Genomic DNA, 27,565 nt, shown 5'->3' with positions numbered 1-27,565 from the left:
TTTGTTAAAAAAAAGCGACATAAATGTCACCCTAAGTTTCTATTTACAATATACACACTCAATCTCTCTTTACACAAATTATTATACAAGATATTAAGGTGGTTGGTTCAGCACCTATGTACATTTGTACAAAGACCAAGAGGGTCTATTTGACCAGGTTGCCCACACAGCACCAGTGGTGGTTATTTCTGTAGAACAGTTCTCTCTAGATTGGCAGCAAGCAGGTGTCAAAGTGACTGAAATATAAAAGAAATGTAAAACAAAAAAATCATTCACTGAGAGGAGTAGAGGTTTTTATAATCAAAATAACATTTATAAAATTAGAGTGTTAAATTTATAAGTATTTTTATATTGATCCGAGGACTTCAAATTTCATAACATAGTGTGAAATTAGAGTGTTAAATTTATAAGTATCATTATAATAATCCGAGGACTTCAAATTTCATAACATTTGATGAAATTAGAGTGTTAAATTTATTAATAACTATCATTATATTGATCCGAGGACTTCAAATTTCATAACATTTTATGGAATTAGAGTGTGAAATTAGAGTGCGAAATTTAGAAGTATTATTATATTCATCTGAGGACTTTACATTATGATTTGGACAGCTGAGTCATCTTGCCAGAATGGTCAGCAATATTAACGAAATGCTAACTTACAGACTTCAACTTTGTGATGGCAATTATTGAGAAACTATTTCAAAAGTAGTTATTTTTAAAAAAAAAAATGATTTGTTATTTGACTCACTGTTGAACTAGATCTTTTTCTTTTCCAGCAATCTGGATGTATTTTCTTGTGTTCTTCTGCTAACATCTTTGCTTCCTGTGCATACACTTTACGTTCTTCCACTTTCATTTTCTTCCACCTGTCACCCAGTATTACACTGATAGCTCTGTCAAACAATATCAAAACAGTATTAGTACGTTCAATCTTAAAATATGACACTGAGAAAATAGACATGTATAAAGTAATGGCTGACTTTACTGAACTTTGTGTCAAATACATTTCTATTGCCATAATAGTCTCGGTTACCCAGACTCTCGCCACTGGGGGCTCTTCTATGAGACCACTCAGACAAGAGTTTGGGGAAACCACATTTCAACTACCCAGTCGTGAGTCACACAGTACATTTCTTCCAAGTCATAACAATGGGCTTACGAGGCTTGTTTGTTGTAATTTAGATGTATCACTCATTTGAAAAGTGATAACTTGTCGTGAAAGTACCTAAATCATTTAGAATACAAAGTTGGACGTGAAGTATTCCCCAGCATGCACTGCTTTTGAAGCTACTTCCTGCGTGGGCAAGTTGGAATCTTGCTTCCCCCAGACCCTCGATTGGGGAGCCTCTCGTAGGCAGAGCCCCAAGTGACGAGAGTCTGGTTAACCAAGGCTATTGTCATAATTTACATCCTGCAAAATAGTTATTGTAAATTTAAAGTTGAGACTCAACAAACTTATTTCAGTAAAAATATAATTTGATTTTGTTGCTTTCAATTTCTCTTGCAACATCAGGAACCTCATTGTGTTACCAGTATTAGGGAAGTGATCTTTGATGTCCGCGCCAAGATATATAATGGTGCACATTTGTAAGGGTAGCTGTTATTTGATATATGCTCAAATTCATGCCTACAGTGGATAAAAATGAAAATGCACAAAATTTTGTGTCACTCACTGGCAATCATCCATTTATATCATAAACAGTGATTGCTTGCCATGATTTGAAATTGCTTGCTATGATTTGAAATTGTTTTCCATGATTTGAAATTGCTTGCAATGCTTTGAAATTGCCTGCCATGATTTGAAATTGCTTGCCATGATTTGAAATTGCCTGCCATGATTTGAAACTGCTTGCGGGAAATTGCTTGCAGGAAATTGCTTGCAATGATTTGAAATTGTTTGCAAAGATTTGCAATTCTTACTAGTACTAACCTGTTGTCTTTGCCTGGGTATAGTTGAGTATACTCTAATCTAAACTTCTTGGCAAATAACATGAAAGCATTCATTGGTCGTTTGCCGCGATTTGGTTCAACTTTATGTTTCTTTTGTTTATGTGGTGACGTCGGACTTCCTGTCTTGCTGGGTGAACCTGGTGATCTGGGACTCATTTCTAAATCTCGTCTATGTCTAGCCATACTACTCAGTGCTAACACAGCTGAAGAGTCCATAGGTGTGAAGTCAAAACTGTCAAATTAATAAAAATACAAATAGTCAAGTAATCTGCATAGTCTATATACATTGTAACCACAAACAAAAGATGAAAATCTACAAAGAGTATATAAAACATAATAAAAAAAATAATATTGGTTTTTATATAGCACTTTCCCACTCTGTGCTCAAAGCACTATATAATTATTATCCTGGTACGGATCTATAACAGCACAACAGCCCTTTACTTTCTCAACTCCCTGGATGGCATACGATCCATTGCAGCCCCTTTAAGCACATAGGATTAAGGCATTCACATTGCAACCTCTATCCTACCAAGACTATGTCATTAAGACTGCACTACATATATTTATATAATTATTAGTTTATAGCATAAACATTGGAGAGAGACATCTATGGTTTATAGAATGGAGGTGTAACTGTTTGTATGTCCATGGTTATACATTTGTGCATTGTGTCTTTGCCAATATCATCAAACCTTTGTAACAGCAAAGTTTATACTATTTGCTTCACATTTGACAACACACATGCATACACACACCAGGTAGTCTGGACGACATCTGCACAAATTTGAAAGAGATCTGATAACTTGGAGAGTCAATTAAAAAATACTTCAAATCTAAAGCTAACAAAAGTATCAGAATGGCAGCAGCAGTGCCAAATACGAAAGTGTCGGGAGAACAAAGACAAAAACTTCACAGTTACCTTTTGAAACTTTCAAAGACTTCTGAATCCTGGAAACTAATAGCTTCAGGATGAGATGGTGGTAGACATAGATCACCACTTTCTAATTCACAGCATGGTATACCGTACTTCTCTACGGTCAGACAAGGGTTATATGATGACCAGCCTATAATTGAAATAGAAATATATATAAAATGTGAATTGCAAGTGATGTTACATCCCATTTAGTATATTTTACAGATTCTACTCAACAGACTAATATCCCTGCATTAATTCTTCCTTTCAACAATTTCATATTCACTTGTTCATATTTTACATTTATCCTGATTAGTATTTTAAGTGAGTAACAGCTGATAATATGCTGCATCTAACAATTATAGAATCAAATGGTGGGGGTTGAGGTGAAAGAATTCCCACTGACACTACATGTAAGCCTCTTCCTTATCACTATTTTATTGTATTTTGCTACACTCCTTTTCCTTTGAAACTTCATCTTTCTCTTATGGCTATACGGCTATAACTAACCATAAATTGTTAAATCAGGGTTGTTGTTATTGTTGTTTCTAGTGCCACTCCAAGATTTGGTTTTTCAATACCACTTACTACTCTTAGTTTTTATCATTTTTGACTCACAAATAATAACATTTGCCTGTCATTAGAAGGCACACAGTCTCTTCATGTTACCTTTATCTTTTACAAAGAAAGGATGTTCAAGTTCGCACTCTGCAACCAGGTTGGGTTGTACTGGTGAACATGACTTGAAAGTCAAGGTCAAAACTAGACCACTGTCCGATTCATCCTCGGCTACCTTTAAAAGCTGTAGACCATTGGGTGCATAGCCTGATGTGGGTGAGATACCCCTTCCATTGTACTCTTCTTGTTGTTGGTAAGCTTGGGCTGCTAAACTCTCATTACTACCTAGTTCTTCAGCTAATCTCCAATCTGTTCTTGGTCCTGATGTAAAATGTACTCTTGTGCCTATGTCATTGTGGAAAGGATAAAGGAACTTTAGATGTACCTAAACTGGCTGCAACTCACTGGCGTATTACTATTTTCAATCAGACAATTAACAATATATACTCACTAACAATTGTTAAAATACCAATAATTAGACATTGTACACGATAATTAGAGACAGATTTTGTTCATAAGTAGTACAGTAATAGGTTGAAATTGGGGGTGCTGATTTTCTGGGTGCAGACCCAAAATTCAATTTCATTGGATTTACTGTATTATAATTATGTATACATGCAGCTATAAGTTTACCTATAGATGATAACAATTTTGTACAATATTAATTGTACGTCATATCTAACAGAGTAGTTTCAAAATATGCTCAAATTGCAGCTAGAACAGCTTTTAACATAACAAATTTGGATCTGGAAATCTCTCCTGGGTTTGTAACAGATCATAGTGTACAAACATAAGTTATATGTAGCGGACTGTTAATATGTTAAGAAATAGACTGTTCAAATTTTATGAATTTGATGTTTTAGTGAATACGAATATTGGTATTTGTGGTCATCTTTACAGATTTAAGAATATAATGTGTTGTGAAAGGATTGGTGAAAATCATTTTAAATTTTTCAAAAGGTTGTCAAAATAATGTGCAATAAAAGTAAAGTTCACTGAAGAGAAAGACAGGCATCAGCTGAATAAAATAGCAAAAAACACACACACAAAATAATAATAATAATTAGTAGTCCAGTGTGTTACTTGTTTGTAGTACATAACATCACATAACAAGCGACCTATCGGTCAGAATAGCTCTGCTGTTTTTTTAATTTTTTTTAATTTTTATTTTTTTTTATTTTGGTGACACGTAGAAATGGTTCAGTTCTTCACTATGCAGTTTTGTTTTAGCGATGTAATAAAGTGGTTACTGGTTTCATATGATGTCTCACTATAAAACACATTTTACACAGAAGTTGGTAATGTATTGTACTTTTATACCATAGTCACCATTTTATAACAAAAATCTACTGTTATGAAAAATTGCACAAAATCTCTGAAAAAAATGACTGGAAATGCACACAAGAAAAAGAAAAAAAAGAAGATTTTGAGGTTGGCTATAAATAATTCCAGTGTCTTACAGCTTTAACCCTGGAAAATGTTAATGATGAATGAAATAAACTAGGGATGTAAAATAATTTTGAGGCAATTTGAATTTCAATTTTCTAACAAATTTACCAAGTCAACAACATTCAACTTGTACTAGTTGTAGTAGATATATATAGGGAAGAAATGTATTAATCGCCATCTTAGTTTCCATACGGCGACAATCCCAAGTACCCGGAAGAGAGTCATTCTCAGCCATACGTTACAGTGGTAACACTCGTTCATGTTCGATTACCTTTCATAAACAAAAAAAACGAAATGGTTGAAGTGATCTTTTTTTTTAAAATTTCTTTTCATCACAAAAACAAAATCTGTGTGATCAAAAGTGTTGTAAACTAAACCAGAAAGAATTATCGGACTGGCTAAACTTCCCGCTGAACTGGAGTAAGGTCCAAGCCTCGATAGTACGTGAGGAAATCGTCTCAAACTAGCGATACAACTTTCAAAATATAACTGGACATGTCTTCATTTGTTAGAGTTATACAATTCAAGACGGGTTTTCACTCGAAAAAAACAATTCTGTGAATAATGACACTCTGAACGCAGCGATTTCTCGGACGATGTTACCACTGTAACGTATGGCTGGCAACGACTTGCTTCCGGGTTAGTCCCTCGTGCATCCGGGTACTTGAGATTGTCGCCGTACAGAAACTCACTTGTCGTGCATTACCACATCGGTAATTTTGACGCTGTAATTTTGCCACCAAGATTGGTCGTACAAAAACAAAACTCCATAATGAACCACAAAGTACTTTCCCTTTCAAAATGTGATAATTTTAGAAAGAGTATTATCGTTTTTATTGACGACTGACTCTGTCAAAAATCATCCCATACACTTCAGTTCAGGCATGCACGACTTCACTTGATCGTGAGGTGCGTATACTGGAATGAACCATTCTGTAGGAGGGTGGAGAATTTGGATTTGATGTTTACAACCCTGTTTCGAAACAAATATTTGTCATTTGGGTGCACAATGCGTAGAATTAAGACTACAGTACATATTACATTGCTTGTTTGACGTCAATAGTGTCTTTTGAAAAGTTGCAGTTTACCTAAAGTCTCGCGGACTGATTTCCAATATGGCGGCGGTCATAATGCTCATTAACATATTCATTTTTTTTTTAATTACAAAAAAAAAATCATAAAAAATAGAAAAGAAGACGTGCTGACTTGAAATTAACAAATCTAAGTAAGCTACCCCCTGCGCATCAACACACCAGATATCAAAGCAATCTGACAAGAAGTTTTCAAGGAGATGATGAAAATGATATTTTATGAAAAAAAATCATAAAAAATTGAAAATGGCACAGATCAACTTGGCATGAACAAATCTGAATAGCCTCCCCCCCAGGGAACATGCACACCAAATATCGAAGAATTCCGACTGTCACTTTCGGAGTAGATAATGAAAATATAAAAGTTTGATGGACACCTATGATTCACTCTACTCTCTATACTCTATACAACCTATACCTAAAGCTACGCTTTCAGCTTTCTCTGACAGTGGAGCTAAAAAATTAAGGCAATATTTCATCAGTACTTATGTATTTCATTCATTTATACAATACACCACAAAAATATTTAAAATCAAACCATTTGAAAAAAAAGGACTGACTTTGTACTTGCAAGATCTTTACCTTTCATAAAACATTGCCATACAGCTGTTGGCCATGAATGTGACCAAGTACCACTGGAACTCTCACTAAGTTTAGGTGATGCTGGAAATGGTGATGACGATGTTACCCTGCTGTCTTCATCAACACATGTAGAATGTGTATGCAGTGCTGGTGTTGTATAGATTATTTCACAATGGTCTATCAATGCTGGTGGCGGGCTAGGAGTTCTTGGTGGTTTGGCATAGCTATGTAGAGATCTCTCTAGTGTACTGATTGGATTTCTGTAATGTGACAAAGACAAAGTTGTTACTATAGAAACATACCGATTACAAGGTAAAATTTCCCATAATTACTGAGCTAGATCTTTTACTAATTTTTACATTATTTTCTTTCTCTATGCATCTTACGGTAACAGCTTTCATAGGGGATTTTAAATTACAAATGGATGCTGATAATGCAACAGATAGTACCATACCCAATTGACACTGAAGGAAGTAGAACATTTTTAAATCTATTTTTGTAGCTGAATTTAACTTTTACATATGTACTTCCCATTTTTTTAAAACCTATTTTTAGAAAGCCATTTTTGTGTAGAACTAAGTAGAAAAAAATATGATAGCATTATTCAATTACCTTGGAATAGTACTAGTTTTCTGAAGTAAAGGACTTTGTGGGCTGGTTGCAATTATTGCCAACTCTGTCAGCCAGTTCAGATTGGCTGGTTGATTTTGATTGACACCACATTCTAGTTCATCATTGGCTTGTGGGCTGTGATTGACACCATAGTCTGGTTCACCATTGGCTGATAACGGTGAGCAACTGTCATCATTCAATGTGGTTGATGGTTCTTCAAAATATGAATTGTTAGTGTCTATTGTTAAAACGTGTGGGATGTACTTTATCTTCTTTGGTGTTTCCATGGCAGGTACATCAATTGTTGCATCTGGAAAAAAAGAAAAAGAACAGTAGACATAAATGCCTGCTCTTCTTGATTACTCTTCTTCGAGGAAATGACTATTGGTACATTTACTTTCATTTTAATGAATTGAATAAAATATTCATGATTAGCCAAGCATACACTGTGTTGAACCATACGTATATGTCAAGCAATCACTTTAGTTTCATGTATATGCAAATATTGACTGTCTAATTAGCAAATAGCTTTTCACTTTTCGTGATGGATGGATTCTAAGGCTTGTTTTACCAAGTTTTAGAATTACTATCAATATTATCTACATGAAAGTATGTTTTCTGAAAAATTGTTGGGTATTTCTGAAAAATTTAAATAACATATGATTTCACAGGCACTTCTGGTCCATTTATAGTTTCAGTATTTCCCTATGAGAATAATAATATTATATAATTATAATAATATTGTATTGTATATCATATCATATTCCATTGTAAATTAACAGGTGGTAGTTATATCTATTGTGGTCACTTTATTGATCATTATTGACTTCCACATTTATTACATAAATCATATGGTTTAATTATTATGAGGGTTAGAGCAAAGAAAACTCTGGAAAAGGTTCGAACCTATGTTGTTGTTTTTCCAGTAAACAGTTCAGGAGAATTATAATTTGTATACCACTACCTGTCTAAACACTGAATAGTTAGTAGAGCTTCAACTCACTTTTCAAAAGTGTGAAATTATTGCAAACTACTACAATTCAGAAAATAAACATAACAAATGAAGAGTACACATAAAATGCACGACTATAAATGGTGTAAGCAAATCTCAGTAAGGCCTTCCTAACAAACAAATTGTGTGGTTTTGTTTACGCTCAATTTTAGAATAGGTAGATCTTTTATTTTATTTTTATCTATAGTATATACAAAAAAATGTATATATATTTTTTCATATGTAAGTGTCTACTTCAGGTAGTTATGTTTTCCATTGTTTTCCATATGGTTTCTGTGTTATTGGTTTCTTCTCATCAGATGATCATGTACAGGCATTACAGATTGGAAGAACGACTTTTTTTTTTTTACATATTTGAGAAAACTAATAATAAAATTGCGAAAATCGTGTGAAGTCTCACAAGAAATAGTGGGGGCAGAAACTGACATTAACATAAAAAGACAATATAAAACTATTCTTCCAATCTGTAATGGCTGTACATCTGATGAGAAGAAATAAACACCAAAGAGACCATTTGGAAAACAATGGAAAACCTGAACTACACACACATGAAAAAAAATAAAATAAAATAAAATAAAAAAGCTACCTACCCCACCTATTTTAAAATTGAATGTAATCAGAACCACACAATTGTTTTTTACTCCTAATCATATCTGTAAATCTCAGTAAAATAACTAATACCCTGGTACATATACATAAAGAAATAAAAATACAAAAATCCCACAATCATAACTTGTAGCATACACACACCATTGCACAATTCTAATCAACAATATACATGTCCATATCAGCAAATCTCAAGTATGGTAGTCTTATCCTAGTGTACATGTATGAGGTCAATGGGTCAAAAGTAATACTGTGTACTTACTGGGTCATTCTGGACATGTACACATATAAACACTCACACACTCTGATGGTCAACCAGGTTACACATAGGTAGGTCAGAGTTCAGACTAGATATATACTAACAACAGTTATTCTTACATCATTTTATATCTTTTATTAGCATGACATAGAAATAGAATTTGTAAATTTAAAAGTAGTAGCACAAAAATAAATTTAAAATTTAAAATTAATAAATTAATAAATTTAAAATTTAAAAGTAGTAGTGATCATTAGTGGCCTAACTTTAGACCTGAAGGTTATTAAAGTTTGTGACTTCACAGATTGTAATAGAGACTTAGGTAACTAAAATTAAAATAGAAATTAGAGTATCAGGTATCAAAACATCACTTGTATATGATTCAGTTTCTTGGGTGTCCCTATTAATAAATATCTAGTTGTTGAACAAAAGGCATAGTAATATCTACAAAAATTACGCTTTGACACAGTTTCCTGAATAAAAAAAAAGTTAAATAAACTGATTTACTGATCCAAAAATCTCTTTTCATTCAAATACCACTACACAGAAAGGTTTTTAAGGCTATAAATGCTTCAAGTGTTCTCATAAATGAAGGCAAAATATTCATATAGATTTGGTATGGTATGTCACTTATGTGTAGAATGGTAATGTAATGAGTTGACTCTTGGGATATAGTAATGGGACACTATAAAACAATTTATGACTTGGACATTTCTAAGATTGTATTCAAAATTCTGAACTTTGCAACCATAAAACCATGTCAAAAGGTTATTAAAGCATTTTGAAATTTGTCACAAATGGAGTGTAAAGATATTGCTGTGAATCAGCTTATGTTTACTATCTCAAAAACTGCACTTCATCATTTCATGTGAATTTGATTGATGTTTCCTGTGCTTAATTAATATTCAATCTCTAAATTACTGATCAATTTAAAACATTATCACAATCATTTAAATTGGCCACACGGATGAGAATTTGGGTATTTATTTTGGATTTTTAATTTATAAAACAATTTTATCACGGCTTCCTTCTTGATAAATCAACATGAAACAACATATGCCAAGTCCTTGTTTGTAACTCAATAAAATGGCAAAAGACTGATAAGTGTGTAAAATGTTTGTTATTGTACCCAGTCATTAACAAACTTTTTAACACATTTTTTAAAAATCTTTTTGCAAACAGACCTGGTCCATGTTGTTTCACATTGATTTTTTAATTAAGTAGGAGGCCATGATAAAATTGTTTTATAAATTAAAAATCCAAAGTGAATATTCAATCCTCATCTATATGAACACTGTAAGAGATTTGACTATGTTAAACTTAAACAAATGTACAGCTGTATTTCATGTTGATTTATGACTTCTTTACACATAAAATAAACACATGTTCAACAGGACTTCAACAATTTCCACCTGCCAATCATTGCGTAAACCCAGTATCCACATAGTTCTCTCAATAGTATAGCATGTAGTTAATACACAAACACATTGTACATAAGTGTGTTTTTAAAATATATATCCAAATAGACCAGAAGCAATATGTTTTATTAACGTATTAGTTCTATTGACATTTGATTTAACCACATGTATGTGACAAGGACCTCCATAGTTTTATGTGTAAATGTAAAGTATTGATCTTAACTGAATAGCAATTAAGAGTTGTTTCTACAAGTAAATGAATACCTTAAACTCCTTAAACTTGCTGATTTTGACAAAAAATAACAGTGTGCCCAGTGTGTGTCCTGTTTGCCACAGTTCATTGAAATATTGCTTACATCAGCAAAAGTCTAGTCAACATGTTGAACAACTTTGTGATTAGTTCTCAATACTGTAATCTCTAAATTACCTAATTAACATTTAACTGTTAGTGGTAATATTACAAAGGTCAAAAGACAACACAGTAAAAAGTCTGTTAAAAGGTCAGATGATCACACTTCAAACTATCTCCTGACAATATGTTGGCAGCTGTGACTTTTATGTAGCCTAAGATACTGATTACAACTAATCAATTATGCCCCGATTAATGTGCCCTTGAAAACAAGAAACTCAATAGAAGTTATGGGACACTAACATTTCAATAGAAGTTATAGGAAGGAATTATATTCAAGGTGCTGCTATTTACAAAACGTCAAAGCCATAAATAATGGCTTTGAAGGCTTTTCAAAATATTGTTACAAAAAGAAATGTCTATTGAATAACCTTAGTATACAATAGAGATATATTCTCTTGCCTGTTGTTATGTTTGATCTATTTAAACAACTTTGGAACGTTGAAACTATTTCATCAACTTGTTCTCACCTTGTCTACAACCTGATCATTTCAAAAGTCAACCAACTTGACATGTTCTTGATGTAGGAAGCCTGTGTTACGTATCTCTCACCTTAGCAAACTATAAAGTTCCGACTCAAAAAAACAAAACATGAAGCCTCCGAGTCAGCCTTGTCCCAACTTCTGAATGAATTTAAATGGCCTGGCTGGGGACTGCAACAATGTTTTGTTGAGTGGTCAGTCATTCTATGCCCACTCACATACCATTCACCATTGTTCCTGTGCAACTGCTTTTCAGCTGCATTTGAAAGTTTACAATGGACACAATGGCATGACTTTGCATACATTTACATATGAAATATCTCATTTTGAAAGGAACTGAAAACTCACTGTCACTACTGTCCACTATGATATATAGAGTCACAATAGGAAAAGCTTCAACTTTCATTTTTGATTGTGGCTTGGGAGATTGTGTTCTCACTGACAATGATGTGTATTTTAACAGGAAGAGTTTATGAAGTGAAAAGATAACAACAGGCATTTCAAGCTTTTAAGTTATCACAATATCAGTCTGTACAATGAATCTTTTCTTCAAATTTACAGCTGATAACTGAAAAGGCTGTCAAGTTCTCTACACCTTTATCTGCTCTCTTCCTACTTTTCATACTTTTGCTGTGCATTTAATTTTTTTAGAAAAAAAATATGATCAGTTGTCTGCACAGAACTGAAGTTCTTTTTTGTCACAATTTCATTTTTAGAACCCATGGAATCATCAACAAAAATAGAAATATTTCACAGGGTACACTATTAATATTGGGTATTATATTGGATAGCTACACAAGAAAATGGAAATGGACTCAAATAAAGAGAGGAAAACACACTTGAGTGGATAACGCTGTAACATATATAGAACAATTATGTCGTGTTCAAATAATGAAATAGGTTATAGAGTCATCCTAAATGTATATTAGCAAGTCAAGAAGTTACTCAATCAAACAAAGATCTTCATAAAATATTAAATGAAATGCTCTCCTGAAACCATTTATAATACCGTACAGACTATTTTTCATAATCATGGTTTCTCTTCTTCTTCTTTTTTTTAAAAAAGGAAAAAAATAGCAACAAAAATAATCTCCATATATCACATCATCATTTTGGAGATCAAATAATTTCTTGCATCAACTACTAGAAAATTTTGTGGCGTCTTCAGCTAGTTTTCAAAGACTAATTATTACTAACTACCAGACTGGTACATTGTATTTGTACATGTATAAAAAGGCAAGTTAGTCACTACAATATTTTTGCATTTTTGTCCTCCAGCAAAACAAGTAAAAATATTAAGTCTTTAACAAGGATTCCCAGGTGTATAGTATTTTACAGAAGTTAGTATATATCTGCTATCAAGTCATCTTTGTGATCACACAAAATATGAGGTCATCAGGTTATTGGAAATCCGAGGAGTAAATATTAATTTTTATCAGAATAGATAACAGGTCTTTATCAAAGCCACAGTGGAAAGAGTTCAAAGGGAATTTAACTCTGTCTAAATCTCTACATCATGATCATGCAAAATCGCAAGAATTCTATTTATATTTTCAACTCCATCAAATAGGTGCAAATTATGATAACATGTATACTTGTGGCACCATGAACTTTACTGGGACAGACATGCTTGTAGACATGAAATTTTTATTTTATAAGGTTAGTGCAATATATGAGATTCAAAGCTGATAAGAAGTGGAGTGGTTGCATAAATCTTAAATACTGCTCAATGCCTGAAAAGTATGTTCTACAGGAGTGGTAAAGTTAGGATTTAGGAAAAACTGATAATTAATTTGGATGAACTTGGATGAAGACACATATCACATCAGCTCAAAAGCCTAGAATATTTTCCTCTTTCTACCAGGGGATTATGTGTTTGTACACAAAAAACTACAAGTTGAGAAAAGCAGGAATATTAATGAACAAAATTAAATAACATTTCAAAAAAAGTGCTAACAATTTCATAGTCTTAAAAAATATATTTCTAAATCTTTCAAGTGTTTATGTTTTAAATTTTTTTCAACTTACCTTTGATGTTTGGCATCTGTTTGGTTGGTGTAGAAGCTACCGGTATATAACTTACAGAGGGGATTTCAGAGATGGTAAACATTTCCTCACATTTGGTTTTCTCCAAGTGATATTTCAGTCCATTTGAACTGTTACATAAAAAATATCAGAACAGAGAAAATAAGACTCCACAATACAATACAATACTGTACACAAAGTAGTTACAGGACGGTACCAGTAACAAAACACACATCAACAGAATCAGAATTGCAAAATAATTTGAGCATAATTTTATTATAAATTGTTATTCATAACAAAGATACAAGTTTGAAGATAAAATGTAAAAATGTGAAATATGTATAAATACACGGTTGGCGGTATAAGTTTAGATTCCTATCAACTGTAAGTAATATGCTACTTTGATTTTGTGACATTTATTGGTAAAGTTCATTGAACTTGAAGCAAGAGAAATCACATTGGGCGAGGTTGTGATTTTGATAATTTATAGAAGTGAAAATTAAATTTCTAGCTTCATTTCCCTAAAATTCATCTTTGAAATAGTCTGTAATTAATAGAAAATTGGATAATTTGACTTTTAAATGTACCATTCTAACACTACAGTGTCATTAAAAAACACCGAGTGACAACACCTCTGTGTTCTTTATAATCATAATTTTTCAACACCATTCCTTTAAAAAAGATTGGGAAAAAATAAAGCTAAATGGCTAAATAATGAAAACTAAATACCTTTTGAAAGTCTTGGAACATTTCTTACAAGAATAAGGTCTTGTTTCTTCGTGTGTTTTTAAATGATACCTTAAACCAGGCGAACTGCTTAAAACCTTATCACAGCCTTCAGTTGGACATTTTAAAAGTTTCTGAGGAGAAATCTCTTGATTTTGTGAAAACTGTTGCATTTTTTCTGTTTTTGTATGCTGCCTTGATTTCTGAAAATGAAATTGAAAATGGGTTTTCAGAGCATTCAATGAGTAATATTTGAGTGAAATGTCATCACAGTTCTATGAATAATAAATAAACCGTGTGGCCACTATACTGCTCATGGATATTCCCTTGATATCATGGCCACTAATTCATTCAAAGGTTTCAAACACAATTAACATCTTGTTTGTGACGGTTTGAAAACCTCCCGGTCATTCATTTTTCGTCGCTGACTTTTTACTGTTTAAAAAAAATCACCTGTCATGCGGATACTGACTGGCAAATACACAGTTATATGTAAATATATATGACAAGATGGGCCCCTTTGTTTACAAACACATACTGTCAATGTACACAATTACCTTGGCTTTGCTTTCATAACTGCGAATTGTGTTTGTAATTACGATAATGGAATTACAGTAGCTCAAAATTAATAGCGACAGAATTAAACAAAATACCCAAATGGGAATATCAAATTAATTGACCACATGCGTTCTCGCAATCACCTGGCTTTGGGCCCCGAAGTAATTATTATTTACCAGCAGATATGGTGAATGGTACTGGTTTACGTCCTATATTTTGAGTTAATAACCGCACTACCTGGATTTAGAAAGGCAACTATAATAATACAATGTCTGAATAAACACAGCGACATCCGTTTCAAGAAGTGCTACTCAAGCGATACGAAACAAATTAATGGGAGTAAACACTTGTTGCTTCTTCAAAAATTCACCATTCAAAGTTGTGGTATGTACATCTACTACGCTCAACACCATTTATGGTCGTGAAAGATCGTCAATGAATCAACCCGTCCGAACTTCGAACATGAGTTGTTTTCTAACGTAGAGACTGTCATTCATTCCAAAATAGACACAGAGAGTGATTGCGAGATCAGAAAACACTGCTGGTGTTGCTTGAGGGGGACCATTTTGGGCCCACACGTAAAATTCCGACAATTTTTTCGATGAATGAAAGAAGTGCAAACCGAACGCAGAGTCGAACCTTTCGGAACGGCCCATTCAAACTGCATCGAAAGAATGCGATCGAAACGGGAAGAACTCTGCTATTCTTGATAAAAATATATATGTATTTTGAAAATGGACCATCTAAGCAATCATTTACAATGTTTCTGTGTAATGTCATCACTGGAAAACGTGACTATTCATATTACACAGTATCAATGAAATAGTAAAACTACTGTCAGACCGCAAATTAAAATCCCAGACGTAGTAATTTATTTTTTCCAACTTTCGGTAATGAAAAATCATAATGAATTCAAACGTATGCTCGTGAGAAAATTACTGCAAATTGAGGAAAAATAATCCCTATTTTTGACATATTTTTTACGTGTGCTCAATGTCGAGATGCAAAGTTTTTGAAAAATTTTCGCTTGAAAGTTTATCGTAAAAAGTACTTACCACAACCGACGCCATGATGGCTATTGTTGGACGTCTGCAGGGACGCATAGTAACCGTAAATAACTCAACATGCGATTGGTCGATCGTGATCACGTGCGCTTGTAGTTGGCATGTGATTGGTTCATTTTTAAAAGATTGCATACTAAATTAGGTGAGGGTCGACTTCTGCTTGTCAATCATGAGCTGTTGTGGAAAACTATATTTTGCGACTTTCCTCCCCAAAGCGGCCACATTATTTTGCAAATTTACCAAATTGATACGCAACTGAGACAATGCAATCTAGGAGTACTTCGTAAATTTGTATTCATCTCTTGAATTCTAGCATTTCCTCCCCTAAAATGTTTATGATCACATTATTTTGAGAGCCAAACGTAGTGCACATGTCCCGAAAGTCAAGTAAATGGAACAGCTGTAAGGGTCAGCTGAGAAATGTATAATAGAGCGGGAATTTCCAAAAGGGATTCCCTTCTGTTCCCTCGTCTTGATGATATTTCGGATACACCATCTGCTAAATTTATGGAATTGCTACAACGATAACAACAACATCCAACATAAACTGTTCAAGAACTATAAAAGTCATGGTAAGTATGTATCAGTTTCATAGTTGATCATTCCAAAATTACTAGCGATGCCAAACCAAACTCGATAATCGGAATTTGTAAGTCATCCTGCGCGGTGTGTATCTTGAAGTTGAACTCGATCGAGCCAATCTGTTGATTCTAATAGCAAAATACACCACGTTACGGTCACATTTACCTCCGTGTCCGTGAGTTTCGAGAAATTTGAAACCCCACATCGCTGTAAACACGATGACTGGAACCGTTTCCCTACCATGGGACAAATCCATTTTCAGTTGACAGTCGTGACTCGCCCCGGTCCAATATCCCAGCTGCTACATGTACACATCCCATGATTCTCAGCGCTTCTCCAAAGTCAGGCAACCTTTTTTTCTCTCCCTCACCCTCTTTGTTGTAACCGACCAGTATAAGAAAAAAAGACATCTCCCCAGTTGATTGCAATCAAGTTTTCTCAAAAGTAGATGGTAGTAAGATTACAATTTCACATGATAATGTATTTATTTATTTCTTTATTGTAAGAGAGAGAAAGAGAGAGGGGGGGATGGGGGAAGCAAAGTTTAATTGACGGACTAGTTGCAATAATTGTAGTGAAAGTTTTTAATTTTGTGATTTTTTGCTATTGTTTTTAGCTGTTTATCATTCCAGGATTAGTTTTGAGTCCAAACTTAGGACAATACTGTACAGAGCTATAAAAACAAAAACAACCACCCTAAAAAAAAACCCCAAAAAATAGAGCTATAATTATTATTGCAGCTACGTTCTCTCTACTACAATTAGTGGAGTCATGATGGGTTAAAGTGGCCGGCTTGGAATCTGCAAGGTGCAGGTTCGAGACCTATCGCTGCCATTTGTTTCTGAGTGGCTAAAGTCCTTTGTCCAGATTTGAACCATGACTGTGCCTCAATCCACCCAACTGTATAAGTGGGTACCTGGTAGGATAGAGGTTGCAATGTGAATGCTTTAATCCTATGCGCTTATAAAGGCTGCAATGGACTGTATGTTCCCCAGGGAGTTGAGGAAGTATAAAGGGCTGTTGTGCCGATATAGATCCGAGCCAGGGGTAATAATTGTAAAGAGCACAGAGTGGGAAAGAACTATATAAATAACATTATTATTTTTATCATTAATACCAGTAGTAATAGTAATATAAATTGTGTAATATTATATAATAACAAAATGTTGTTTCCATCATATCTTTTACTCCAGGAAAACATTGACGATGTTAATTTTAACACTGAGTCGATCAACCAGCTGAAAACAGAATGTGAACAAATCTGGACAGATATACACATGGTAAGTTCTATCAGTTCAGTTCACAAAAGGGAAGAGGTATCCATGGATGATAACATCGCTTTAGTTCGTACTTGCAGGCAGTCAATCTGATCTAGTACCCCCTATAGGAAGAACCATGCATACTATACTGTTCTATGAAACATTACAACAGTGCTGTTTCCTATGTACATGTATGCAATATGTATTATAGTAGTGATGCTATGTCATGTCTTGTATCATAAATTCCCTCTTTCAATAGAGGCACCTCTAGCCAAGTATGGATTGGTTGCTTTAGTACATAAAACATCTAAAATAGAGAATACATAAAACAAAGACATAAACAGAGACACACAACTGTGCGATAAAAGAGACAAAAGTAACAAGATAACGTCCCATCCATAATAGCAGTTATTTACCAGTTCAGTGTATTGAGAGATCATCCAGCAGGACAGTCCTGCAATGATAAAGACTTGGTTTTCAAATACTGGAATACAGTCAATATGGCAGCCTTTGCTCCTTACGACAGCTTATGGGTTAACAAGTAGATTAGTGTAATCTTCAGCAAAACAGGTACATCTCAGTAGAATCACTACACAGTCAGTGCAGATTGAACTCTTTAGAAGCTCTATATACAACGAAAATCATAAACCCTGAAACAAAACGTCTCCTGGCTCGACAAAAATGTCACTAACATTGCTACAGTTCTTTTGTCTGTCTAGACAAAATATCTCTTTGATGTTCAACAGTAAATCTTATTGTCTGGCTCGACAAAAATCTAATTAATATTTTCACATGTTATCGTCTGGCACAACAAGAAGTGAACTACAATTGTTACATTTTAGTCAATTGACTGTCTCAAAAATATCAAAGGACGTGCCAACCTTAGGTTTACCAGGGACGTATACATTTAGCGATGATCTCCTAAGATAATAGTAGCTCACACAAAGAAAGTGTAACAATACTGGTACAGATGTTTGTCATGCCAGACGATTGATGAAACACTGTTGGTAAGAGTTTTGTCTTGTCAAACGATAAAATGTAGCAATGTTGATAAGATTTTTGTCAAGCCCAGCGACATTTTGTTTCCTCGTTTATGATTTTTGTTGTATTTATTGTGATATTGATAATTCACTGAGTGCTATGCATACAAACTATGTTAGTTGCTGTTATCTCTGTGTGATGATGTACACCAACAAGTGAGGCCTACCACTGATCTTGCAATCTGAAGGTATTCACAAATTTATTTTCAGGTCCATAGTGATATACAAAAGGCTGGAGAAGTACAGACAACTGCAAATGTGAAAAATCCTGTAAGTTCTCATTTAAAACTATTTACTTGTAACTAATACATATAATATATACTTGTCAGATTATGGTTTGAAGACGGATTGTAACGGGGCCCTTACCTGTAGACTTGAAAATGACTATCGCTACACTATTCCACTATCCTGTTTTGGGAGCAAAAATTTCAAAAACAACAAACGTCAGTCTACTGATAGCTGAGTAGTGTAGTAGTGATTGTGGTTCAAGTCTACAGGTAGGGCTACCCTCTCAGTTAAATTCGTGATTGACTTTCGTTTCTAAAAATGTGATTTGGATTATCTTCATGAATAGATGTTGGCAATTTGTCAAGCAAAAGAGAAAAGACTGCAAGCTGAAGTGGATGCATTGAGACAAAGACCATTAAATGGTACGTATAAAAATTAAATAATTGTCCATCCTTTTTGTACAAGGTTTGTTTTAATGTACAGAGCAGACAGCTACGTAATAACCATATCTTTCGCATCAGTGCCTCCAGAGTAAATCTGAGAAAATATTCCCCAATTTTAAGATGTTTAACTACTTGTAATGACGTTTTTAAAGCAAATCCAAACATAGATTTATTTAGTCCTGTTTCCGCCTTTCGGCGTGTGCTTCGAGCTGCGTGTTTTTAATAATTTTTCCTGTTTTGTTGTTTTTATTTCTGTGTTTGCCTTTTATGTCATGTCACTTCTTTCTGTTATTGCTACACCTTGTTTTTATTTTTTTAGTGCTTGTTTTTCCTTATTTGTTTCTATAGGTGCCTGTAAATGGGCTTTATGCCCGTTGGTTTACCTGAATAAATAAATTAAAAAAATGAATAAAAAGTTGTAACATTCTTTTTTTATATTCTACAACATGACAATGGTTGTCCATGTCATTGGTTTTGTTCATATGGGAATCACTACACATTTCTTGGTTCTATTAATGCTACACCTGTAGTAGTATTTTCTCTATCAAACAAGTTCAACCAACAATATGATGATTGGAAATTATCAAGGCACCAATAATTAGACATTGTACATGTTAAAGCGTAAAACAAATTGTGTGGTTCCGATTTCATTCAATTTCAAAATAGGTGCTGTAGGTAGATTTTTTTATTTTATTGCATTGCATTTTTTTTTTCATATGTGAGTATCTAGTTGAGGTTTTCCATTGTTTTCAAAATGGTCTCTGTGTTGTTTATTTCTTCCTATCTGATGTACAGTCATTACAGATTGGAAGAATAGTTTTATGTTGTCTTTTTAAGTTGTGTCAGTTTCCGCACACACAGTGGCACTATTTCTTGCGAGACTTCACGATTTTAGCGATTTTATTATTATTTTTCTCGAATACGTAAAAAAAAAGTTTAGGGTCAGTGTAAAAAAACTAGGTGGGGTCGGGTAACCGGAACCAAACAACTTTTTTTATTTGTCCTAATTAGAGTTCAGTTTTATCCATAAGTAGTATTATAATAATTAATAGGTTGAAAACATGATCACATTGGGTGTGCTGAATTTAGAGTGTGGACCTAAAAATTAATTGTATCATATTGTGTGTACAGCTACACAATGTACGTTTACCCACATATAATTCAATACTGTTCAGGATGTTCAGTATTACAAGTTGAAGTTATCATATCTAACAAAATAGTTTCATTTGCAGCTAAAAAGCTTTAAACTTCATGCTATAATTGCGCGCATTGATGGAGGATATTTGCTCAGAATGTCAATACAGCCTATGAAACCCTAGATTTGCTGCTAGACATTTGGGCTTTCTTTCGATACTATATATAAGCGAACCAAGTTTGCAGTGAGGGCTTGCCCGAACAGTCTAGCAAATATCATTTTCAGACCGGATATTCCATTGAGATTACGTTAAGCGATGGGTCGGGCCATGTACGTATGCATATATATACTTTAATATATTCAATCTCTGCATGCAGATGATGACAAACACACTTATGTCATTACTATGTCTTATCGGTTTATGGTAATTGTGAGTTTGATGAGTGTGTAGACGTTGTCATTCACACAATTTAGTTAACGCATTGGTGGTTATTTTTACAAGCCCCTCCGTAAGATGAATATGCATGAAAAATTACCTATTGTCCTCTGTTTGTGCTTGTCGTTAATACGGTTCTCTGATTGGCAGTTATTTATATCCTGATGACATTTGCTAGACCTTGGATGTTCCATCCTCGATAGCGATGTTCAGTCATGTGTCGTATTCTATCAGAAGAACATCCGAGGTCTAGCAGATAGACTAATAAAACTCCAGTATAGCGATTTCACTGTCTATCATAATCACTTCTTCCTCCATGTGACTGGCCAAGCCAGCAAAATGTTTTATAAAATATTTCTTTCTTTTGTCAAGTTTTACCACAAAGAAGTGAAGTACTGAAGGCTGTAGTGAAAGATGAACTTCAAACATCTTTGAAACAGTTGGAGGAAACTTTGTCAGATGTCAAAATCCGTAAGAAGGAACTTCAAGATGAACTTAACAGGTTTGTTGAAGAGTTGATAACTTATGTAAAGTCATGTGAAGGTGAAATAATTAGATATTATTCCAAAATATCTTGCTTCATTCAGCCAAGGAAAATACAAGTGACCTAAGGGGCCTTGTCACTATGAGTCACAAGACAAGTAGTGACAAACCCTTAGGTCATGAGTATTTTCTGGCTGAATGAAGAAAAATATGGTTAGAACTATAAAATAATTGTACCTCCTCAAGCATAATTTGTTAAAATCTGAGAAATAATGGCAATTTGGAACATTTTGACTAAACTTGAATTTCAAACATTGCAGAACCTATGATGTAGTCTGACACATCATGGTTGTCATAACCTAAAATGGCCAGGATATACATTTTGTATAATCCATATTTCTGTTGAAAGATAATATCTTGGCTTGTGCTTGGTATAATCAACTATACCTTGGTTTTACATCAAACTTCAAAGGCACATGAAATTGGCTGAGAGGGCACACTGAAGCTGACTGCAATGACAAAGATATTCCAGGATGCTCACAAGTAAAATATAGATTTGTATAATATTCATCTGTATCTGTATCTGTATCGTAGACCTACAATCACCAATACTGGTTGTCGCATACGTAGTCAAGGGTCGCGTGTGGGGCAATACCATCAAAATACTAAGGGGTCCTAGTGTCGATAGCATTCAGTGCAGTTTTGAAGGCTTGTGTGGTGGGTGCACAGCGAACTTCTTGAGGTAGCGCATTCCATAGTGGCAGTGTTTTGGGATATAATGAATGTCGATAGCAGTCTTTATTTGTCGTTATCACTTTGTATTTATGAATGTCTGATTGCCTGGTCTGTACTGAACGTGAAGTATTGATGACCGAAGGTATTCGGTAATGTAGTTTGGTGTGAATCCATGAGTCTCTCTATATATTGTGATTAAGCATGAATTAGTGCATCGATCCTGAAGTGATTCCCATTTGAGTTTCATAACAGCATAAAGTGGCTCTTAAAATTCCTTCTTGGCCAAAGGACAAGTATCTTCCACTCCTAACTTGTACTTGCCTGTAATCAGGTCATTGACACACAATTGATCAGTTGGCTGTAGTGTCAAAGATCAGTTCTTACCATATTTGTGTGACTGCCATATTTACTATTCCAACATAATTGGAGAATATTGACAGCTAAAATCCTTACCGACGGGAGTGCATAATGTTCTTTGAAGGGAATCAACCTACCAAAGTGTCTGGGTGCTGGAAGAGTTATTGTACCATTAAGTGAAGCTAGGGAACCTGGGGCAGCGTGACTCTGCACTTGTTGTATACACTATACCACTCATTACTAATTGTTCCTATACCTTTTTCTATGACAGTCTTGTCGGTTTGTATTGTTGATGCCTCTCTCACTCATTATCAGTTTTTGATCTGATTTTGTCAGACTAAATGACATTTATGTTTTTACTTTTAGGACAGAAATTCAGTTGCAACAACAACAGGAGTTACACCAAGAAATGTTATCAAAAATGGAGGGGATTGGAAGAGGTGCTGATGTACGGTAAGTATTTTATTTAATGTATTTATAAGTGTGTTCTTTTCCTAGTCATAAAATATATCAAGCAAGAAACAACAAGCTGTGTTTCTGTTATGGGCAGTTACTAAATATAAATCAAAGTGATTTCAGAGGTGTTTTACCTACTAGTTACCCAGCAATATTGTGGTATGCGTACGTGATATGGAAATCAATGCAAATTTTATGATTTTACTGTCCCTCTTTAGAGCTCTGTTATCATGATTCCCGTACCTTAGTAAAATCACCAAGCATAAATTATCATGTCTATACATGTAATTGTGTATAAGTTAAGTTAATTTAACAAAATCTGACCCAAAACAAGCAGAAAAAATTCTGAGGAAAAGTCAAACCCGGTCACAAGGAGCAGTGGACTGACAGATCAGCCATTGGGGGCGCTCTTCTAATCCCTTTCTACAAAAGGCGAAGGGTTAATAAGGATGCCCTGGCAATGTATTTTTCAGTCTAGTAGGGAAACAGGAAAGCTGGTTGAAATGACCAATAACTATTACAATCTCTTCTAAATTCTACACTGTTATTGACAATCAGCAAATATGCCATGATGATCAGCTTCCAGTGGTGTGTAGCTGTTAAGTGTGCAAGAGACCAAGATGGCGATTGTAGATATTTTGTTAAGAGCTTTTCATCTTTCTAATCAGTCTCATTAGGGAAGCAAAACAGAAGCATAAAAAGATGGAGAGATATTCATCAGAACTTGAAAGGAAACTGACAGAATTCCTGGCAGAACATTTTCCATTACCAACTCCAGATGATGATTTAGGAAAAGGAAAGCGGAAGGTAAGTAATTGCGAAATAATAGTTCTGAACTCAGAGAATAAATTATCTATATTTCAGCTAAATCACTGACCCTTCTTCTGTGTTGTGTAACAGCATTAGCAGTAAGATGTTTGAGACTTTTGTGGGTAGAATTACAGACAACTGAAAATAGAATTTTGTGTCACCGGGGTGATACAACCATACAAACTACACAAAAGATTACAATTTCTGATATAGTTGGTTATTACTTTTCCAGTACTAACTATCCATCTCAGTTTTATAGCAGGATGTTGCTGTCATTTTTCTCACTTTAAAGGCAATTACATTTTGCTTTCATACACTGAATATGTTTCTTATGTATGACCAGCAAATATTGTTAAAAAGTGTAGATAGTCCTTCTCTAATTATTCTCCAGTTAAAGGTGAACACCACTCCAGGAAATCGATTGTCATAAACTTTGGGTTCTGGATATCTTTACTATAGGCCACATTGCCTGATTGGACTTCATGGTTGAACAATGAATGTCAAGGACAGATGTTTTACACTGAAGGGAAAAACAAAATAAGCAAGTAGTCAAACTTGCTGTGTGACATATTCAGTGCCACTTAGTGTTTTGATAATCCCAGCTGTAATTGTATGACATTTGTTATTCATTACTCGATCAGTCTACATATCTGGATATCTATATCATACAATTCATGTTATCATATACCCAGTATCGATTCCATTGCAATTCAATAGAGAGCACACGCCTGGATCCTGGGCGATAATTTTCCATATCACGGCCGGCACACTTTGCCCAAATATGGCAAGTGGTGCGTTCAGAGATATCCGTTCACTCAGTGATTTGGCTTTGTTAATTTCTTCACTATTTTGACGTTTCTGCAAATATAATATTTCACTTCCAATTTATGTGATTCAAATGATGTTTCCATGCCACTACATAGGGTATATGATAAAAACCTTTATGACCCAGATATGGGTTTTGTGGACCTCGGTAGTACTGCTTACAGCAAAACCCGTATGCAGGCCGTAAAGATTATTATTTTATGAATCATGAGAAAACATATCTACCAAAATTAGAATAAGTTAACCTTTTCATGTCTACGTTTTGGCAACATAACTGGTACCTTCCTCAGGACAAACTGATGATGATGATTACTGCTCACCACTAGACATACAGCAAATTTCAAAACACCATGCAGCTTTTTTGTTTGATACAACCACGGTAAAAACCAATAAGAAACTGGACATGCTACACTTTAAGATAGCAAAATTGAATGAGTACAGTTTCTTGCTACATTTTGTCTAAGTGAAATGAACTACACATGCCACCATACAGACATCAAATAAACACTGCAAAGGACATTTTGCACACCCTTTATCAGGTGTTTGATACTAAGAAAAACATTGGTGCCCGAATGTCTGCATGGAGTTGCAATACATTTAAATGGTTTATTTCATTTAGACCAAATGTAGCAAAAAATGCAATCTTGCTATTGAAGTGTGGTATATACAGTTTCTTATTGGTTTCTGCGTGGTTGTATCAAACAGAAAAGCTGCATGGTATTTTGAAAATCACTGTACAATCTCACATCATCCCTTACTTGAGGATATCTTGTATGAATAGCTTCATCTTTTTGTCCTGATAAAACTTTTCATTTTGTTCCCATTTCAGAGACGGACATCAGGACAGACAACCATAGATCAATATGTTGATGGTAAACACTTTGTCTCTCTTAGAAGAATTATTAGGGTATGTTTGCATTTGTTTGTATCTCTCAGATAATGACAAAATTGTGATTGTCTTACTTGATTGTACAGTACTAAGTGTTTTCATTTGCATCAAATCTTGCATATTTTACGTATTTTCAAATAAATTGACGCATAAAGATTAGTGTCTGCGTACTCCATTAGCCCAAGAAGACAGTTCCATTTTGACTACCATGTAAGCTCACAAGTGCGAATGGTACATTTTGTACTTGCAAATGATTGTTACTGAAATTGACTGTTAACCCGAGTGCCCAGGATAAGTCAAATGTACTGCAAATCGTCCATACAATAGTGATAAAATGACAAAGTGAATATAATGACAGTCTGACTCAAAAATAGTCACTGCAGTATTCAACTCTGTAAACCCGTTGGTTTCTTTAGACTACGTGTACAGGTAATTCTCAGTGCTTTTGCTAAGGGGCTGGGAACCCTGGTAACAGAAAGAGGTAAATCTTGTAAAACTGGCACAGTTTCCCCATACATTATACCATAATATTGGTAGGGAACCCCGGTAAAATGACAGGAGATTTCGGGTAGATTTTACCTACTTGCCACCCTTAACAAAAACACTGATTATAACCTAAAATAGTGGAGTAGATTTGATAGGCATATTAAAGATGAGTTTATACATTTTGTTCATGGAACATCCGTGGATGGAGAGTCTCTGGTTTTTATGCCGGTAATATTTCAGCATAGCCCTCTTCCTCCTTAGAGGGTATTTGTTTGTACACAATTAAGTTCAAGTTGGGAAAAAGAGGATTGAACGATACATCTAGGCTTCTCTAAGCAAAGTTTATTATTATTATTATTATTATTATTATTATTATTATTTATTTCTTGTAAGTAAATGCGCTACACATGCGTCTCAGCGCGTTGTACAGACTGTAGTTTAAAAAATAGCAATAAAGTAAAGAAAATAACAACACACAAAAAGGGGCTAGGTGTAAAACTGGCCAATTAAAATAATTTACTTACTTAAAGTGGCTATATCGATGATGATTGGGTATTAATATTGGATTTTTATTTCATAAAACAATTTTATCATGGCTTCCTACTTGAAAAATAAAAGTGAAACAGCATATGTCAAGTCCTTGATTGTGAGTCAGTAAATAGTGAAAGATTAATACACAAGTGTGTAAAAACCTTTTTGGACTTACAATAACAAACTTTTGAAGCCTTTTTTTCAAATTTTAAAATGTATTGAGTTACAAACACAGACTTGGTCGATGTTGTTTCACATTGATTTTTCAAGTAGGAAGCCATGATAAAATCATTTATAAATAAAACATAAAAAAATAAATACCCCAATCCTCATCCATATGGCCACTTTAAAGTTATTTTCACATTGTCATTGTCCCCTAAGGAGGAAGAGGCCAATCTAAATCTGGTATTCAGCGATACATAATTGACTATGACATAATATATTGACGTATACTAAAATGTGGAAAACCCATATCATACCATCAATTATGCAAACAACTAAGATGTTTTAATGCCATTGAAGGTGTACATCAAAACTAACACCATGCTACTCTAGAATTGGTTTTATGTACATATTTCAGTTTTCAGTTTTCACATTTCCACTCTAGTAAAAAACAACAACTTATAAACTTACCTTGTGTCACATTCATTTGCCAGTTTTGCATACATTTTGTTTACACTTGAATTTGCATAAGTTTTCATACCAACCATTGTGTCAATAATGGTTTTCTATTACTTTATATTTACAGAGGATGGCAAAACAACAGTTTGAGAGTCCACATGATCCATACATTGTGATAGAAGACAGTTACTGGCCACCGTATCTAGAACTACTACTTAGATGTGGTGTTATAGTCAAGAACCCACAGAACTCTCAGTATATCAAATTAAGACCATTTCATTTGTGAAACAACACATTTTTGTTGACATATTTTATCTTCTGAAACTCATGAAAATAGCCCATTATAGTATACACCCCTGACAATACTAATCAGACGTCAGCGGAAATTTGGGATTCTTTTCCATATGAAATATTTTGACTCTGTGAGTAGAAATTTTTCATTAGTAATATTTTATCATAATAATTTATACTC

General features: G+C 34.2%; 2 protein-coding genes across 2 annotated transcripts; one reads left to right on the top strand and one right to left on the bottom strand.

Annotated features, from left to right (window-relative positions):
- Window positions 1-227: 227 nt before the first annotated feature.
- Window positions 228-15,816, bottom strand: LOC144435079 (HMG box-containing protein 1-like). The gene is made up of 10 exons (XM_078123630.1): window positions 15,769-15,816; window positions 14,159-14,358; window positions 13,433-13,560; window positions 7,222-7,531; window positions 6,610-6,869; window positions 3,539-3,832; window positions 2,876-3,020; window positions 1,934-2,185; window positions 752-896; window positions 228-236 (listed from the first exon to the last, which is right to left on the bottom strand). The coding sequence occupies exons 1-10, from the start codon at window positions 15,814-15,816 to the stop codon at window positions 228-230; spliced, it is 1,791 nt and encodes a 596-aa protein (XP_077979756.1).
- A 1,706-nt stretch (window positions 15,817-17,522) lies between these two features.
- LOC144435069 (centromere protein K-like) lies at window positions 17,523-27,379 on the top strand. Its single transcript, XM_078123618.1, has 9 exons — window positions 17,523-17,639; window positions 18,869-18,928; window positions 19,233-19,308; window positions 21,273-21,443; window positions 21,978-22,125; window positions 22,842-22,928; window positions 23,600-23,738; window positions 25,396-25,473; window positions 27,221-27,379. Exons 1-9 carry the CDS (start codon window positions 17,523-17,525, stop codon window positions 27,377-27,379), a joined length of 1,035 nt encoding a protein of 344 aa, XP_077979744.1.
- The last annotated feature ends 186 nt before the right edge of the window (window positions 27,380-27,565 follow it).

Source organism: Glandiceps talaboti, chromosome 1 (assembly GCF_964340395.1).
Source record: "Glandiceps talaboti chromosome 1, keGlaTala1.1, whole genome shotgun sequence".
Taxonomy (NCBI): Eukaryota; Metazoa; Hemichordata; class Enteropneusta; family Spengelidae; genus Glandiceps; species Glandiceps talaboti.
The sequence above is the reverse complement of the archived record's forward strand: the minus strand, read 5'-3'. Positions and strand labels throughout refer to the sequence as shown.